General features: G+C 42.8%; 1 protein-coding gene across 2 annotated transcripts in view; it reads left to right on the top strand.

Moving 5' to 3' along the window:
• Nucleotides 1–11,565, top strand: part of MAML2 (mastermind like transcriptional coactivator 2) — a 199,164-nt gene extending 187,599 nt beyond the window's left edge. For both annotated transcript variants that reach the window (XM_056561521.1, XM_056561522.1), the window contains 2 exons: nt 554–665; nt 7,243–11,565. In XM_056561521.1, the coding sequence (XP_056417496.1) occupies nt 554–665; nt 7,243–8,129 (999 nt within the window). In that variant the 3' untranslated portion in view covers nt 8,130–11,565. The remainder of the gene's footprint in view (nt 1–553; nt 666–7,242) is intronic.
• The last annotated feature ends 4,642 nt before the right edge of the window (nt 11,566–16,207 follow it).

Here is a 16,207-nt window from a genome sequence, read left to right as displayed (position 1 = left end):
CGTGGCAGAGCATTTTTCAGACGACCATTAATAATCTCATTGTTAGCATGCATGGGTGCGTAAGAAAGTGTATCTCTTTGTATGGCGCTCATACTCAATACTGAATAAGTCAAGATGTTTTGAATATTTTGTTTTACATTTTTATTTATCATTTGCATATCATTAACCTGTTTCAATCCTGTGTTTTCCATAATTCCATAACTTTTGTTTATCGATGTTGCAATTTGAACATTGAGGAGTGTATAAAAAACTTTGCCAAAAACAGATATACACGAGTGAACCAAATTTTGGACTCCATGCCAAATCCATGACAATTTTCTGTGAAATAGATGTTTATAGGAATTACAAGACTTTATCCAAGAGTAATGGAAAAAATCTGTATGGAATTTGAGGCATGTACATTGGAATTTCCTACAGATGTCCATAGCAGAAGAAGAACATCTATGCTAAACTAGACTTGTTTTTTTTTTTTTTTTTTTTGCAAAGTGCATGTAGTAGGATTTATATTAGTTGATACTAATTGTGTTTTGTTTTTGTTTTTTTGCCTTTGAAGGAGAAATGTAACAACCAGGATCAATTGAATAGACATTTGACAAGACCACCACCTGACTATAAAGATCAAAGAAGAGGCACGGTTGGTATTCAGCAGGCAAATCAGTTTACTGGTAAGTATGATCCATGTAGGATAGGGTGCTTTAAAGGGGTACTCCACTGGAAAACATTTTCTTTTAAATCAACTGGGGCCAGAAAGTTAAACAGATTTGTAAATTACTTCTATTAAAAAATCCCAATCCTTTCAGTACATATCAGCTGCTGTATACTACAGAGGAAGTTATTTTCTTTTTGGATTTCTTTTCTGTCTGACCACAGTGCTCTCTGCTGACACCTCTGTCTGTATCAGGAACTGTTCAGAGTAGGAACAAATCCCTATAGTGAACCTCTCTTGCTCTGGACAGTTCCTGACATGGACAGAGGTGTCAGCAGAGAGCACTGTGGACAGACAGAAAGGAAATTCAAAAAGAAAATAACTTCCTCTGTAGTATACATCATCTAAAAAGTACTGGAAGGATTGGAATTTTTTAATAGAAGTAATTTAAAAATCTGTTTAACTTTCTGGCACCAGTTGATTTAAAAGAAAATGTTTTCCAGTGGAGTACCCCTTTAAACGGGTATTCCAGTGGAAAACTTTTTTTTTTAAATGAACTGGTTCCAGAAAGTTAAACAGATTTGTAAATTACTTCTATTAAAAAATCTTTATCCTTCTAGTACTTATTAGCAGCTGTATGAAACTTTCTGTTATTTTTTAATCTTTTTTTTTTTGTCTTGTCCACAGTGCTCTCTGCTGACACCTCTGTCCGTGTCAGGGACTGTTCAGAGCAGCATAGGTTTGCTATGAGGATTTTCTCCTGCTATGGACAGTTCCTGATATGGGCATCAGGTGTCAGCAGAGAGCACTGTGGTCAAACAGAAAAGAAATTCAAAAAGAAAAGAATTTCCTCTGTAGCATACAGGCGTAAAAAGTACTGGAAGGCTAAAGATTTTTTAATAGAAGTAGTTTACAAATCTGTTTAACTTTCTGGCACCAGTTGATTTAAAAAAAATAAAATGTTTTCCACCGCAGTACCCCTTTAATAGTTGCAAAAAGGTCATGAAAAATTGCAGGCTACTGTGGCCATTACATGACCTACATTTTTTAAACTGGGGGGGGGGGGAGGTCATAGAGCACCTGTAACGCCAGAGGTTTGTGCCCGGTAATGTAGTGCTTCTCCCAGCAGGCACAGCTCTTGCTGGCTGTTCCTTGCTCTCCCTAAACCTGTCCCCAGCCAATCACCTACTGTCATTTTAAAGAGACAGCTCTTCCTTGCCCAAGAAACAAGGTTCCTAGTCCACAAGAGGTCCAGTTAAATTGTTTTTTTGTGCATATGTTCTGTTACTGTGTATGACCTTTGCCTGCCTCCTTGACTACATCCCACTCTGCTGCCTTGTACTACGTTAACATCCTATGTCTGGTCTTTCTCTGACTACAAACCCATGCTGCCTGTCCTGACCTGCTGACCTGTCCATTGACTGGCTAGCTACCCTATATATCAGGACCACTTCTAGAGGTATTGACCTGGTCTTCATTCAGAGAGGGTTAAAGAGTTAAACCAGGGGACTTCTTAGACCATGCCTTCTGGAGTAGCCCAAAGTCAAACTAGTTGGCACAGTGTGTCCACTCCTGCTGGTCATTACACCACCTTTAGAGGGTCCCCTGCCCAAGTGTGGTGTTGCCATGTAACGTAACATGAGATAGTTGGAGTTTCTGCAGCTGGACAGGTGCCCATTAGTTTTTCAACAGGGTGGAGGGGTTGATTTATAGATAGAGATTAGCAAAATGTTCCGAAACAAATAGAATTTGGGATCCATTTTGGAAATGTTTCTTAGCTGCCATTTTACAGACCAGAAGAAGGGTTAGGGTCCCTAACCTGAAGTAAGGGTTATGGCTAGGGTTTTTAGGTTTAGGGAGTGGGATAGGACCTTAACTCAGGGATAGGGTTACGCTGTCTTGGCATTTAGGAGCCTGAATACAGTTTTATGCCATTAAAGGAGAGCTCAGAGTGTCATACACAACTTTTAAGGGGTACTCCGGTGGAAGACAATTTTGTTTTTAATCAACTGGTGCCAGAAATGTTAACAGATTTGTAAATTATTTCTACTTAAAAATCTTAAACCCTTATGTTAATCAGCTGCTGTATGCTCCAGAGGAAGTTCTTTTCGAACTGTCTGACCACAGTGCTCTCTGCTGACACCTCTGTCCATGTCAGGAACTGTCCAGGGTAGGAACAAATCCCCATAGCAAACCTCTCCTGCTCTGGACAGTTCCTGACATGGCCAGAGGTGTCAGCAGAGAGCACTGTGGTCAGACAGAAAATAAATTTAAAAATAAAATAACTTTCTGTGGAGCATAGAGCAGCTGATAAGTACTGGAAGGATTAAGATATTTAAACAGAAGTAATTTACAAATCTGTTTAACTTTCTGGCACCAGTTGATTTAAAAAAAAAAATTTCCACCAGAGCACCCCTTTAATATAGACAACAAAAATGCTCTACCAAAGAATGTGAGAAGAAGAAAAAAATCACAAATGTAAAATGTAAAAATTCGCCAGGCCAGGAAGGGGTTAAGATTATATGCAAGATTTATAAAATTGGAAAAGTCAACAAAAAGTCTTTCCTTTATATCGGCACATTAAAATATATATAATGTATATAGGAACATATTTGTTCATTTCAGACTACCGTGGTTACATAGCTTGGCCCAAAGAATTTTGTTCTCGTCACTGCCAAATGTATCTCCATCATCACTTGGTCTTGGTACATTTCCAAGACTTGGAGATCCGGGTTCTTCATCATGATTCTGGGTGCTACCAAGTGGCACCAAGCGTAGTTGTTGGTTTTGTAAAGATTTCCTTTAGATGCACTTGTTTTAGTTTTTTTGGAGCCCTACGTTTTGTCGTGAAGAAGCAAAAACACAAATACCCCTCATTATAGTTTGGTACATAGACATACGACCCGCACAAACAAGTGCAAATTTTTTTTTTTTCGGTGACATTTTTATTGGCTGGCTGCACATAACTTTAATTTACTGCCGTCTCGGACAGTCTTACAGAACTTGTTAAATCAGCTCTTGTCCCTGCTGCCAAAACAGAAGAGAGGAATCCTTGTAGAAATACGTTAGTAAATAAAAAGCTCCAAATTCTGAATAAAATTACCAATTCATCCAAGTCCCCTGACAGCTGCTCTTTCATTTGAATAGCAGCAAGAAATATGGCGGGCAATAATATACATCATGGTCTGCATTGTGTGGAGAATAGTTAATTTGCAAGGGGGGGAAAAAAAGGAATAATTGCTGTATAGGTTAAGGCTCATGCGCATGGCAGGGCTCTGTACATTGCCTGTTTGGTAGGCAGAAAAGGCAGTACAGGATTCTTACATATGGAGTCCACTGGAGCATGGCCATTATTTTTTCTGTTCCCCTTCAGCTGCCAAAAAGGGGAAGGTGTCCTGTGGTATCTGGAACCAAAACTTTAGCAGCAGATCAGTTAAATCGGGACCAAGAATGAAAGGGAAAGAAACATAGAACGTGTTAGCAGATCAGAACCATTCGGCCTAACTAGTCTGCTCAATATTCTGAATAAAGTAGGCGCTATCTTATATGAAGGATAGCCTTATACCTATCCCTATCTTATATGAAGGATAGCCTTATACCTATCCCTATCTTATATGAAGGATAGCCTTATACCTATCCCTATCTTATATGAAGGATAGCCTTATATCTATCCCTATCTTATATGAAGGATAGCCTTATACCTATCCCTATCTTATATGAAGGATAGCCTTTTATATGTCCCTATCTTATATGAAGGATAGCCTTATGTCTATTCCATGCATGCTTAAACTCCTTCACTTTATTTGCAGCTACCACTTCTGCAGGAAGACTATTCCATGTATCCACTACTCTCCAAGTAAAGTAATACTTCCTGATATTACTGCCTAAACCTTTGCCCTCTAAATGAAAACTATGTCCTCTTGTGGTAGTTTTTATTTTAAATATACTCTCCTCCCTTATCGTGTTGATTCTCATGTTGGGCAGTAAAGATAAAGAGGGAAGTAATACAACTAGGAATGAGTTGGGGAACCATGCTGGTGGTTAGGAATAAGATGGGGAGCCATGCTGGTCACTAGGAATAAGATGGGGAGCCATGCTGGTCACTAGGAATAAGATGGGGAGCCATGCTGGTCGTTAGGAATAAGATGGGGAGCCATGCTGGTCACTAGGAATAAGATGGGGAGCCATGCCGGTCACTAGGAATAAGATGGGGAGCCATGCCGGTCACTAGGAATAAGATGGGGAGCCACGCCGGTCACTAGGAATAAGATGGGGAGCCACGCCGGTCACTAGGAATAAGATGGGGAGCCACGCCGGTCACTAGGAATAAGATGGGGAGCCACGCCGGTCACTAGGAATAAGATGGGGAGCCACGCCGGTCACTAGGAATAAGATGGGGAGCCACGCCGGTCACTAGGAATAAGATGGGGAGCCATGCCGGTCACTAGGAATAAGTTGGGGAGCCATGCCGGTCACTAGGAATAAGATGGGGAGCCATGCCGGTCACTAGGAATAAGATGGGGAGCCATGCCGGTCACTAGGAATAAGATGGGGAGCCATGCTGGTCACTAGGAATAAGATGGGGAGCCATGCTGGTCACTAGGAATAAGATGGGGAGCCATGCTGGTCACTAGGAATAAGATGGGGAGCCATGCTGGTCACTAGCAATAAGAGGGGGAGCCATGCTGGTCACTAGGAATAAGAGGGGGAGCCATGCTGGTCACTAGGAATAAGATGGGGAGCCATGCTGGTCACTAGGAATAAGATGGGGAGCCATGCTGGTCACTAGGAATAAGATGGGGAGCCATGCTGGTCACTAGGAATAAGATGGAGAGCCATGCTGGTCACTAGGAATAAGATGGGGAGCCATGCTGGTCACTAGGAATAAGATGGGGAGCCATGCTGGTCACTAGGAATAAGATGGGGAGCCATGCTGGTCACTAGGAATAAGATGGGGAGCCATGCCGGTCACTAGGAATAAGATGGGGAGCCATGCCGGTCACTAGGAATAAGATGGGGAGCCATGCCGGTCACTAGGAATAAGATGGGGAGTCATGCCGGTCACTAGGAATAAGATGGGGAGCCATGCCGGTCACTAGGAATAAGATGGGGAGTCATGCCGGTCACTAGGAATAAGATGGGGAGCCATGCTGGTCACTAGGAATAAGATGGGGAGCCATGCTGGTCACTAGGAATAAGATGGGGAGCCATGCTGGTCACTAGGAATAAGATGGGGAGCCATGCTGGTCACTAGGAATAAGATGGAGAGCCATGCTGGTCACTAGGAATAAGATGGGGAGCCATGCCGGTCACTAGGAATAAGATGGGGAGTCATGCCGGTCACTAGGAATAAGATGGGGAGCCATGCCGTTCACTAGGAATAAGATGGGGAGCCATGCTGGTCACTAGGAATAAGATGGGGAGCCATGCTGGTCACTAGGAATAAGATGGAGAGCCATGCTGGTCACTAGGAATAAGATGGGGAGCCATGCCGGTCACTAGGAATAAGATGGGGAGTCATGCCGGTCACTAGGAATAAGATGGGGAGCCATGCCGTTCACTAGGAATAAGATGGGGAGTCATGCCGGTCACTAGGAATAAGATGGGGAGCCATGCCGGTCACTAGGAATAAGATGGGGAGCCATGCCGGTCACTAGGAATAAGATGGGGAGCTATGCTGGTCACTAGGAATAAGATGGGGAGTCATGCTGGTCACTAGGAATAAGATGGGGAGCCATGCTGGTCACTAGGAATAAGATGGGGAGCCATGCTGGTCACTAGGAATAAGATGGAGAGCCATGCCGGTCACTAGGAATAAGATGGAGAGCCATGCCGGTCACTAGGAATAAGATGGGGAGCCATGCCGGTCACTAGGAATAAGATGGGGAGTCATGCTGGTCACTAGGAATAAGATGGAGAGCCATGCTGGTCACTAGGAATAAGATGGGGAGCCATGCTGGTCACTAGGAATAAGATGGGGAGCCATGCTGGTCACTAGGAATAAGATGGGGAGCCATGCTGGTCACTAGGAATAAGATGGGGAGTCATGCTGGTCACTAGAAATAAGATGGGGGAGCCATGAAGGACGAAGAATTAGAGTGGAGCCAGTCTGGGGACTAAGAATAAGATAGGAAGTTATGCTGAGGACAAGGAATGAAAGTAGGCCATGCTGTGGCCAAAAATAAGAGACAAATCACCCTGGGGACTAAGAATTAGATGCTGTAGAGTACAAATAAAATGGAGAGCTATGCTGGGGACTAGGAATGAGGTGGGGAGCCATGATGAAGACTAGGAATGAGATGGAAAGCCATGATGGGGACTAGCAATGAGATGGGGAGCCATTGTGGGGATTAGGAATAAGGTAGAGAAGTAATACTGGGAACCAGGAATGAGGCAAGGACTGATAATGGGGACCGGGAACTAGAGTGGATCAATGCTGTGGACAAGCAATTCTACACATGATAAAAGACATGATTTTTGAGCTCTTTCATCATTAGCTGTGTACTGTACTTGTGTATCGTGTGGGCCACCCGCATAAAAAGTATTTTTTTTAGTATGAGCTCTTTTGTTTTAATCTGAAACATTTTGTTTTGTAGGTGCTTTGCCAACGGTAGGTGTTAACCCTGACCCTACTCTACCAAATTCACCTTCAACTAATATGACACCCCAAAATCAAACTCATTCTTCAACAAACCATGGATCTAGGATGCCACCTCTTCAGGGAAGTCCAAACATGTATGGGAATGTACCTTGTCCCCAGCAATCTATGTATAATGGTATGAGCCAAACAAGCCCTAATCAGATGGGAGCAAGCCAGAATGGTAACATTGTACCGCGCCAACCAGCAGTTACATCTGGGACAAATATGGCACCCTTCGGTACTCAACCTGCAAGCAATGGTCCACCCTTTAGACCCAGTGGACCAACTACAGCAGGACAAAGACCTCAAAATGTCATCAACAGTTCACCTCCCACCCAGAAATGGATGAGTTCAGAAGTAAAAAGGCAAGATATGGTAGGATATGCCAACCAGTATTCTAACCAATCTGTTCAAGGTATGATAGGTCATCAGCAGTTCCCTCAACGTGCTTTATCAATGCCCAACCAAGTCAACCCTGGGGTACAAATGACTCCTTTAAGTACTATGGCACCTTCAAACAGTGGCCAAGCTATTGAACCCCTACGAGGTTTTAACCATGGGCAATCTCCACTTAGATCACCAATGTTACCAAACATGAGTCCAGCTGGTGGAGGGATGACACCCAACACATTTAATTCAACCAGTCAAATTTCTCGGGGGTTCCCTCGGAGTGACTCTACCAATGACTTGGGTTCATTTGATTTTCTTTCTCAAAATGGTGGACTGGGTTCATCTCCGAATGGTGACTCTGATTTCATTGACGCATTACTAAAAACCGGTCACATCAATGACGACTGGATGAAAGATATTAACCTGGATGAGATTTTTAAAGGCCACTCCTGAAGTTTTGTTTCCTGGAGGCAATAAAAGACTAAACAAAAATGTTTTTTTTTTTTTAAATATTGCACTTGCTGCATCGTATTCCCTCAGACAGGTAGGGTCACCAGGTTTTAAAAGGTAAGTTCCTTTTTTGGTGACATGATGAGGTGGAGAAGGGGATAGACTCCATTCAGGAGAAATGATATCATGTGACCTTCTCTAAGTTCCCACCAGCACATACTTACCATAGCTCTGGCTGTGGAGTGCGCTGCCATCTTGTACAGACTTTTGGGTCATTTTTATGCCTTTTGGATGAGAGGATACAACATTGTGTATATACAGTAGCACAGCTTCAAGAGATGATAATACATGTTTTTTTTTTGTTCTATATTATTACATTACACTGCGCCATTTCTGCCTCTGCTTGTTCTATTACCGACCAATAATCTAGAATATATTTTGGCTAAGGGAAAAAGTATAAGAATGTTATGTTGGCAAATGTTATGGTCTATATAAGGCTATGTTCACACAATTTTTGTTAGGTGCGTTCTACCATTTTATCCATAATTTTTTGCATTGAATTCAATAGCACAGTACTGCAGAGCTCACATATTTTTATGGCTGTAATTACTATGGTTGTAATAAAAAGTGACATATGCATATTACAGTGTTATACACACACTCTTTTATACATTTTTCAATGCGTATTTTGCACATAAATGTGTCAAATCATTTCAAGATTGCAAGCCATGATCTGATTACCATAAACGGCATGGAAAATACTAAAAAGCAACCAAATTGTGCCAAAATAATGCCAAAAAAGTCCTCCATAAAACAACATCATATATAAAAATATACAAACTAATTTTTAAGCCTCTAAATACTCTGTGTGCACATAGCCTAAGGTTTAGTCTTGGTCCAAATACACTTGCTTTTTTGGGGGAAAATGTCGGTATGCCCAATCTAGGCCCTACCAGGAGCTGCCAAACTTTTGCTTCTGTACATGTTTGTCCATAATGGGGTGACCTACATGCCCTGATGCCCATATAAAGAACTGTCCAGAGCAGGAGAAAATCCCCATAGCAAACCTATGCTGCTCTGGGCAGTTCCTGACACGGACAGAGGTGTCAGCAGAGAGCACTGTGGACAAGACAAAAAAAAGTATTTAAAATAGAAAAGAATTTCCAGCTGCTAATAAGTACTGAAAGGATTAAGATTTTTAAATAGAAGTAATTTACAAATCTGTTTAACTTTCTGGCACCAGTTCATTTAAAAAAAAAAAATTCCACCGGAGGACCCCTTTAAAGGGGTATTCCAGTGCTCAAATATGTATGACTTACCCACAGTGTCTGATCTTCAGAAAGGGGTCCTGATTCTCCTTGTTGCATGGAGCAGTAGGTTGGGCATGCGCTCCATGTCAATGGGAGCATCAAAGATACCTAAATACAACGCTTGGGTATCTCAGGTGTTCCCATTGTCAGTACATGGAGCATGGGCCGACCCATTGCTCCATGCAGCAGGTAGAACCAGGTCCCAGAGATTGTATCAGACACTTTTTCTCCTATCCTCTGCATAGGGGCTAAGTTTTTACATGCTAAAGTACCCCTTTAAGTCTTGTGGCCCCTAGATGCCCTAATACGAATGGAGCCAGATTTTAGATCAGCTTAATACCCCTTTCTTGTAGGAGAAGTAAACGTAACAAGACCCCCCTCTACCTATAAACACAAGGTTCGAGTGATCCAGCACTAGGGTTGCTATTTTCTTCCCGCTTCCACTGTACTTCCAAAGCTTGTCCACGATAGTGGGATTTGTAGTGTGAACCTGCACTAGGAGGTGGGCCTGGTTTTCATTTTTTATGTTATAGTGTCCCATCTCTCTATTAACTATGCCCTCAGCAGGTAGTACACTTGCTGACAAGACGCAAAACCCAAAAGTGGTTGTTTCAGGTGCGTTCCCTGGCGTCTTAGAGCAGGGAACGCGCAATGAACTTGAGTAGCAGAGAAGTTCCATAGACTTGTATGGGTGATGCCATAAAGTATAGAGAATTATTACCATCTATGATAGCTGCATGTAAGGTTTAAAGGGGTACTCCGCCCCTAGACATCTAACCCCCAAAAGGATAGGGGATAAGATGTCTGATCGCGGGGGTCCCGCTGTTGGGGACCCCCGCAATCTTGGCTGCGGTACCCCAAACATCCGGTGCACGGAGCGAACTTAGCTCTGTGCCAGATGACTGGCGATGCGGGACGGAGGCTTGTGACGTCACGGTCACGCCCCCTCAATGCAAGTCTATGGGAGGGGGCGTGACGCCCCCTCCCATAGACTTGCATTGAGGGGGTGTGACCGTGGCGTCACGAGCGGGGTGTGACAGTGACGTCACGAGCCTCTACCCCGCATTACCATGGAGAGCGGATAAGATGTCTAGGGGCGGAGTACCTCTTTAAAGGCCCTGATTTTGGTTTATTTGGGTGTATGGTAGAACCCCACTACCAGGAATTGACCTACAATGACAAAGCCCTCATCTGTCTTGTCCGTTTGGCATTTTCTGCACAGAGTCTATTTGTCCATATTTCATCCTATATTGCAGTCTAATGGTTTACCCATGAAGATGGTACTGGTAGGGCACATGGTACTGGTAGAGTTTTTTTGTCTTCAATAAGTGTTTGGCTTTACATTTTATTTTGGTACTATTTTTTTTTTTTACAAACCAAAAACTGATTAGTTAGGGTCTATGCACACTACAGGAATTCTGCTCTGAATTATTTAGAGCAGAATTCCCCTTGCAGCAGCCTTCCATTGTTTTCAGTGGGATTCCGCTGCATTGTGCACCCTACAGAGGTTCCATAGTGAAACTTCCGAGGTTAGTCCTGTCCATAGGTTTGCTATGGGGATTTACTTGTACTCTGGACAGTTCCTGACATGGGCAGAGGTGACAGCAGAGAGCACTGTGGTAAGACAGAAAAGAAATTCCAACAAAAAGAAAAGAACTTCCTCAGGAGCTGATAAGTACTGGAAGGATTAAATTTTTTAAATAGAATTAATGTACAAATCTGTTTAACTTTCTGGCACCAGTTGATTTGAAAGAATTTTTTTCTACCGGAGTACCTCTTTAGGCGCTGATTCCAGTTGAGGCGGTTACTGAATAATTCTGAGCGGAAATTCCATAGTGTGCATGGGCCATTATTCACATAAAAAAAAAATATAAAAAAAAAATAAGCTCATAGAATCTTACTATAGGCAAGATTGACAACTGGGCCATCGAGCGCTGCTTTTGCAGAAAATTGCAAGACATTTCTTGACTAGTATTCTGCCTTCTAATAGGAAGCTGTAAGAATTGTCCATTTTCCTTGTAGACTTTCTGTGGGTTTACATTACCCGAGGGTAGAGAAACATTGCAGTTGCAGTCCATCAAGTTTAAAGGGTTATCCAGGAAAAAAAACTTTTCTTTATATATCAACTGGCTCCAGAGAGTTAAACAGATTTGTAAATTATAGTAAATAAAGAAAAAAGGTGTCCTGCACTCACCGCTTCTATCCAGGTAATCCTGCTCCCATCTCGGGTCACGACCCGAGATGGGAGCAGGATTACCTGGATAGAAGCGGTGAGTGCAGGACACCTTTTTTCTTTATTTACTACAATTTAGTGACTACGGTCTTTATTGTCCTAGCACCTCCGCTGCCAGGGTGGATTTCCAGTCTAGCGGGACGCCGTCTCCATCTCGTGGTCTTAGGAGGCCTAAGGTATCGGTGCCACTGTTGTTTCTTGTTTACTTCTAGATTTGTAAATTACTTCTATTAAAAAAATCTTAATCCTTTCAGTACTTATGAGCTGCTGAAGTTGAGTGTTTCTTTTCTGTCTAAGTGCTCTCTGATGACACGTGTCTCGGGAACTGTCCAGAGTAGAAGCAAATCCCCATAGCAAACCTCTTCTACTCTGTGCAGTTCCAGAGACAAGCAGAGATGTCAGCAGAGAGCACTGTTGCCAGACAGAAAAGAACAACTCAACTTCAGCAGCTGATAATTATTGGAAGGAATAAGATTTTTTAATAGAAGTAATTTACAAATCTGTTTAACTTTCTGGAGCCAGTTGATATATATATATATATAAAAGTTTTTTCCTGGAATACCCCTTTAACCTATATCCCTATTGTGTCCCTACTTTGTTGATCCAAAGGAAGGCAAATCACCCTTATGAGGCTGATGCCAATTTCCCCATACCAGGGGAAAAAATGCCTTCCCGACTCCAATATGGCATCAGAATAAATCCCCGATCAGTATTCTGTCCCTATAAATCTATTATCCATAACCTGTAATGTTATTACTCTCCAGAAATGTATCCCGACCCCTTTTGGACTCTTTTATTGACTTCTGGTAGAGAATTCCACAGTCTCACTGCTCTTACAGTAAAGAACCCTTATCTGTGCTGGTGTAGAAACCTTCTTTCCTCTAGACGTAGAGGATGCCCCCTTGTTATAGATACAGTCCTGGGTATAAATAGATCATGGGAGAGATCTCTGTACGGCCCCCTGATATATTTATACATAGTTATTAGGTCGCCCCTAAGTCTTCTTTTTTCTAAACTAAATAACCCTAATTCTGATAATCTTTCTGGGTACTGTAGTCCTCCCATTCCCCGTATTACCCTGGTTGCCCATGTTTGCACCTTCTCTTGGTCAAAGATTCTTAGATTAGTTGTTCCTCTATTATTATTCCTGGAAATGTGTGAATAAATTAAAGGAAAACTGTCAGCTTTCTTCCCCCGCACTACTGGCTGGTAGTGCGGGGGACGCTGATCAGTTTGATCCTTACCGTGCCCGGATCCGCCACGCCGTTCGGCGTTAAACTTCTATTTTTGGTATATGCAAATGAGGTGCTAACTGGCACTCTGACGTCAGTGCCGCTGGCCGCAGCGCCGCCCAGCTCATCAATATTCCTCCCCTTTCTCTTCATTACAGAGCGGGGAGAAGAGGGAGAGGCAGAGGGAGGGGAGGAATATTGATGAGCTGGGTGGCGCTGCGGCCCAGCACTGACCTCAGAGTGCCAGTTAGCACCTCATTTGAATATACCGAAAATAGAAGATTACCGGCCAAACGGCGTGGCGGATCCGGGCACGGTAAGGATCTAACTTATCAGCGTCCCCCGCACTACCAGCCACTGCCGCTGGTTAGTGCGGGGGGAGAAAGCTGACAGTTTTCCTTTAAAGGCGTATTACCATCTTGGCATGTTATCCCATATCCACATGCTAATCGGTGGTGGTCCAACCGCTGGGACCCCAACCGATCCATAGAACAGAGGTGAAATGTCGCCTGGAAGGAATGGAGCGCACTGTGCTTGGCAATACTCGGAAGCCCTATAGACACTGAATGGAGTGCTGGCTGTGCCTGTGCAGTGGACTCTTCATTCCGGGGATAGTTTTCTCGGTTCGGTGGGTGTCCCAGTGGTTGGACCACCACCAATCAGCTTGTTATCCCCTATACTGTGGATAGGTGATAACATGCTGAGATGGGAATACCCCCTGAATAACTCATTCCCCTACACAATCTGGCCCTGACAGCAGTTGATTTGACTGACTGTGTAAGGCAGCGTTCCCCAACCAGGGTGCCTCCAGCTCTTGCAAAACTACAACTCCCAGCATGCCTGGACAGCCTTCGGCTGTCAGGGCATGCTGGGAGTTGTAGTTTTGCAACGGCTGGAGCCACCCTGGTTGGGAAACACTGGTGTCAGGACACACCTGATTGATTAAGGAAATACCCAGTTGCCAACTTAGTCATACATTTCCAGGAGGAATAACAGAGGAACAACACAATTCCAAGTTCTAAGGCTCATCCTCTTTTAATATAGCAAAAGAACAAGTATAATTTTGTAATAATAAAAAAATAAAAAATTAGAAATTGGGCTAATTTTGGCCCAAACCCGATGTCTACGAGTCGTAAAATCCCCATAGTCTACGCAACGCTGCTTAGATAGATTTAGCCGCGCGCTGCCAAAATAATCTTTTCCTCGTACTGTATACAAACTATTCATTTCGGCTCTGATTTTTACCAGCAAAGCAACGTGTTCTTGGTTTGTAATCCAAAGTAGTATACACAACAAGCAAAACCAAAAAAACCACATCCTCCAAAAAAAAGTCTCTAGTGCAAGATGGAATAATACAAGACGGTGGCTTATGCTGCCACCCGGTGGTAGTACTGTGGAACTACAACACAAGTTGTTCAATTTGAGCTCAATTTGATATCTGTAAAATGTAACACATGGATGTTCAATTAGGATTTGGATCTTTTCTCATTGTAATCTGGAAAGATAGATATATTAAATAGATTCATGTCTAACATTCCATATTATCTTAGAAAATCCTTTTAAAAAATCACAGTCGGAAAAGTTGCGTAGACCGTAGCAGCTTGGACCATAGGGTTGAGCCTCTCAGGTGCTGCTTAGAGCAGTATTTCCCAACCAGAGTGCCTCCAGCTGTTGCAAAACTAAAACTCTCAGCTTCGCCAGACAGCCAAAGGCCATCTGGGCATGCTAGGAGTTGTAGTTTTGCAACAGCTGGAGGCACCCTGCCTGCAAAACACTCGCTCAGAGGTTTTCATCACCAAGAAAGATTTAAAAAATAAATAAAAATTATATGGAATATTTCAGACTTTCCCTTTAACCCTTTTGCTGCCTAGACATCATTTAAACTTAGTACCAACACAAATAAAACATGACTTATAAAATCAAATCTTATTCCCCCCCAATACATTTTCAGAAGCTAGATACCTGCTACATTATGGAAATGCCCCAAAGCACTTAAAGGGGTATTCCAGGCAAAAACTTTTTTTTATATATCAACTGGCTCCGGAAAGTTAAAGAGATTTGTAAATTACTTCTATTAAAAAATCTTAATCCTTCCAATAGTTATTAGCTTCTGAAGTTTTTTGTCTAACTGCTCAATGATGATGTCACGTCCCGGGAGCTGTGCATGATGGGAGAATATCCCTTGCATGATGGGAAAATATCTCCATAGGAACTGCACAGCTCCCGGGACGTGAGTCATCAGAAAGCAGTTAGACAGAAAACAGCAACTCAACTTCAGAAGCTAATAACTATTGGAAGGATGAAGATTTTTTAATAGAAGTCATTTACAAATCTGTTTAACTTTCTGGACCCAGTTGATATATATATAAAAAAAAGTTTTTGCCTGGAATACCCCTTTAATAAAAATTGGCGCCTTTATGCACTTTTGCATCAATGCGTAGGATTTTGTAAAAATGCATTTAAAATCATACAGGGGGAGATTTATCAAAGTTGTCTATGTCCCGCATCAATATAGACCAAACTACAGAGGGTTAGTCCGGTCTATTGTGCACCTAATTTATCAAAAGTCGCACGGCTCTTGATAAATTCTGTGCACAGACTTCGGGATCTATGCTTTAGACCAGTGGTCTTCAACCTGCGGACCTCCAGATGTTTCAAAACTACAACTCCCAGCATGCCCGGACAGCCGATGGCTGTCCGGGCATGCTGGGAGTTGTAGTTTTGCAACATCTGGAGGTCCGCAGGTTGAAGACCACTGCTTTAGACTGTATTTAAACCTGCTCCAGCACGGTCTGACATTTCGGCGTACTTTCAGCCGACGCGACTTGTCGCTGAAAAGTCGCTTTTGATAAATTCAGCACCAATGCATTTTTCTGTCTAAAATAGACTAGAATGCATCATGTTCTAAAAATCCTCTAGAGCAAAAGTCACAGAAAAGTCGCACATATTTAGACTGTGACTTTCTGTGCGACAAATTTAGATGGGAAAAAACAGTCTAAATCCTTTGATAAATCTCCCCCACAAGAGTCTAACCCAGGCAAGGCCTGAAATTCACAAAATCTGGTAAAAGAAAAAAAGTCAGTATATGCAGAATTCACACTTGGCACTTATTGTTTCCCAACCAGGGTGCCTCCAGATATTGCAAAACTACAACTCCCAGCATGCCCGGACAGCCAAAGGCTGGTTGGGAAACACGAATATAGTGCAACATGTAACAGGCTGTGTTTGGAAAAAAAAAGGGGTGATAACATGAAAACAAGTTTCTGTACCCCTTGGGGGTCACTAAAAGTTGTAAAAAGGAGGGGA

The sequence above is a fragment of the Hyla sarda genome, chromosome 2 (genome assembly GCF_029499605.1).
Source record: "Hyla sarda isolate aHylSar1 chromosome 2, aHylSar1.hap1, whole genome shotgun sequence".
NCBI lineage: Eukaryota > Metazoa > Chordata > Amphibia > Anura > Hylidae > Hyla > Hyla sarda.
Note: the sequence above shows the minus strand (reverse complement) of the source record. Positions and strands in the feature narration are given on the sequence as shown.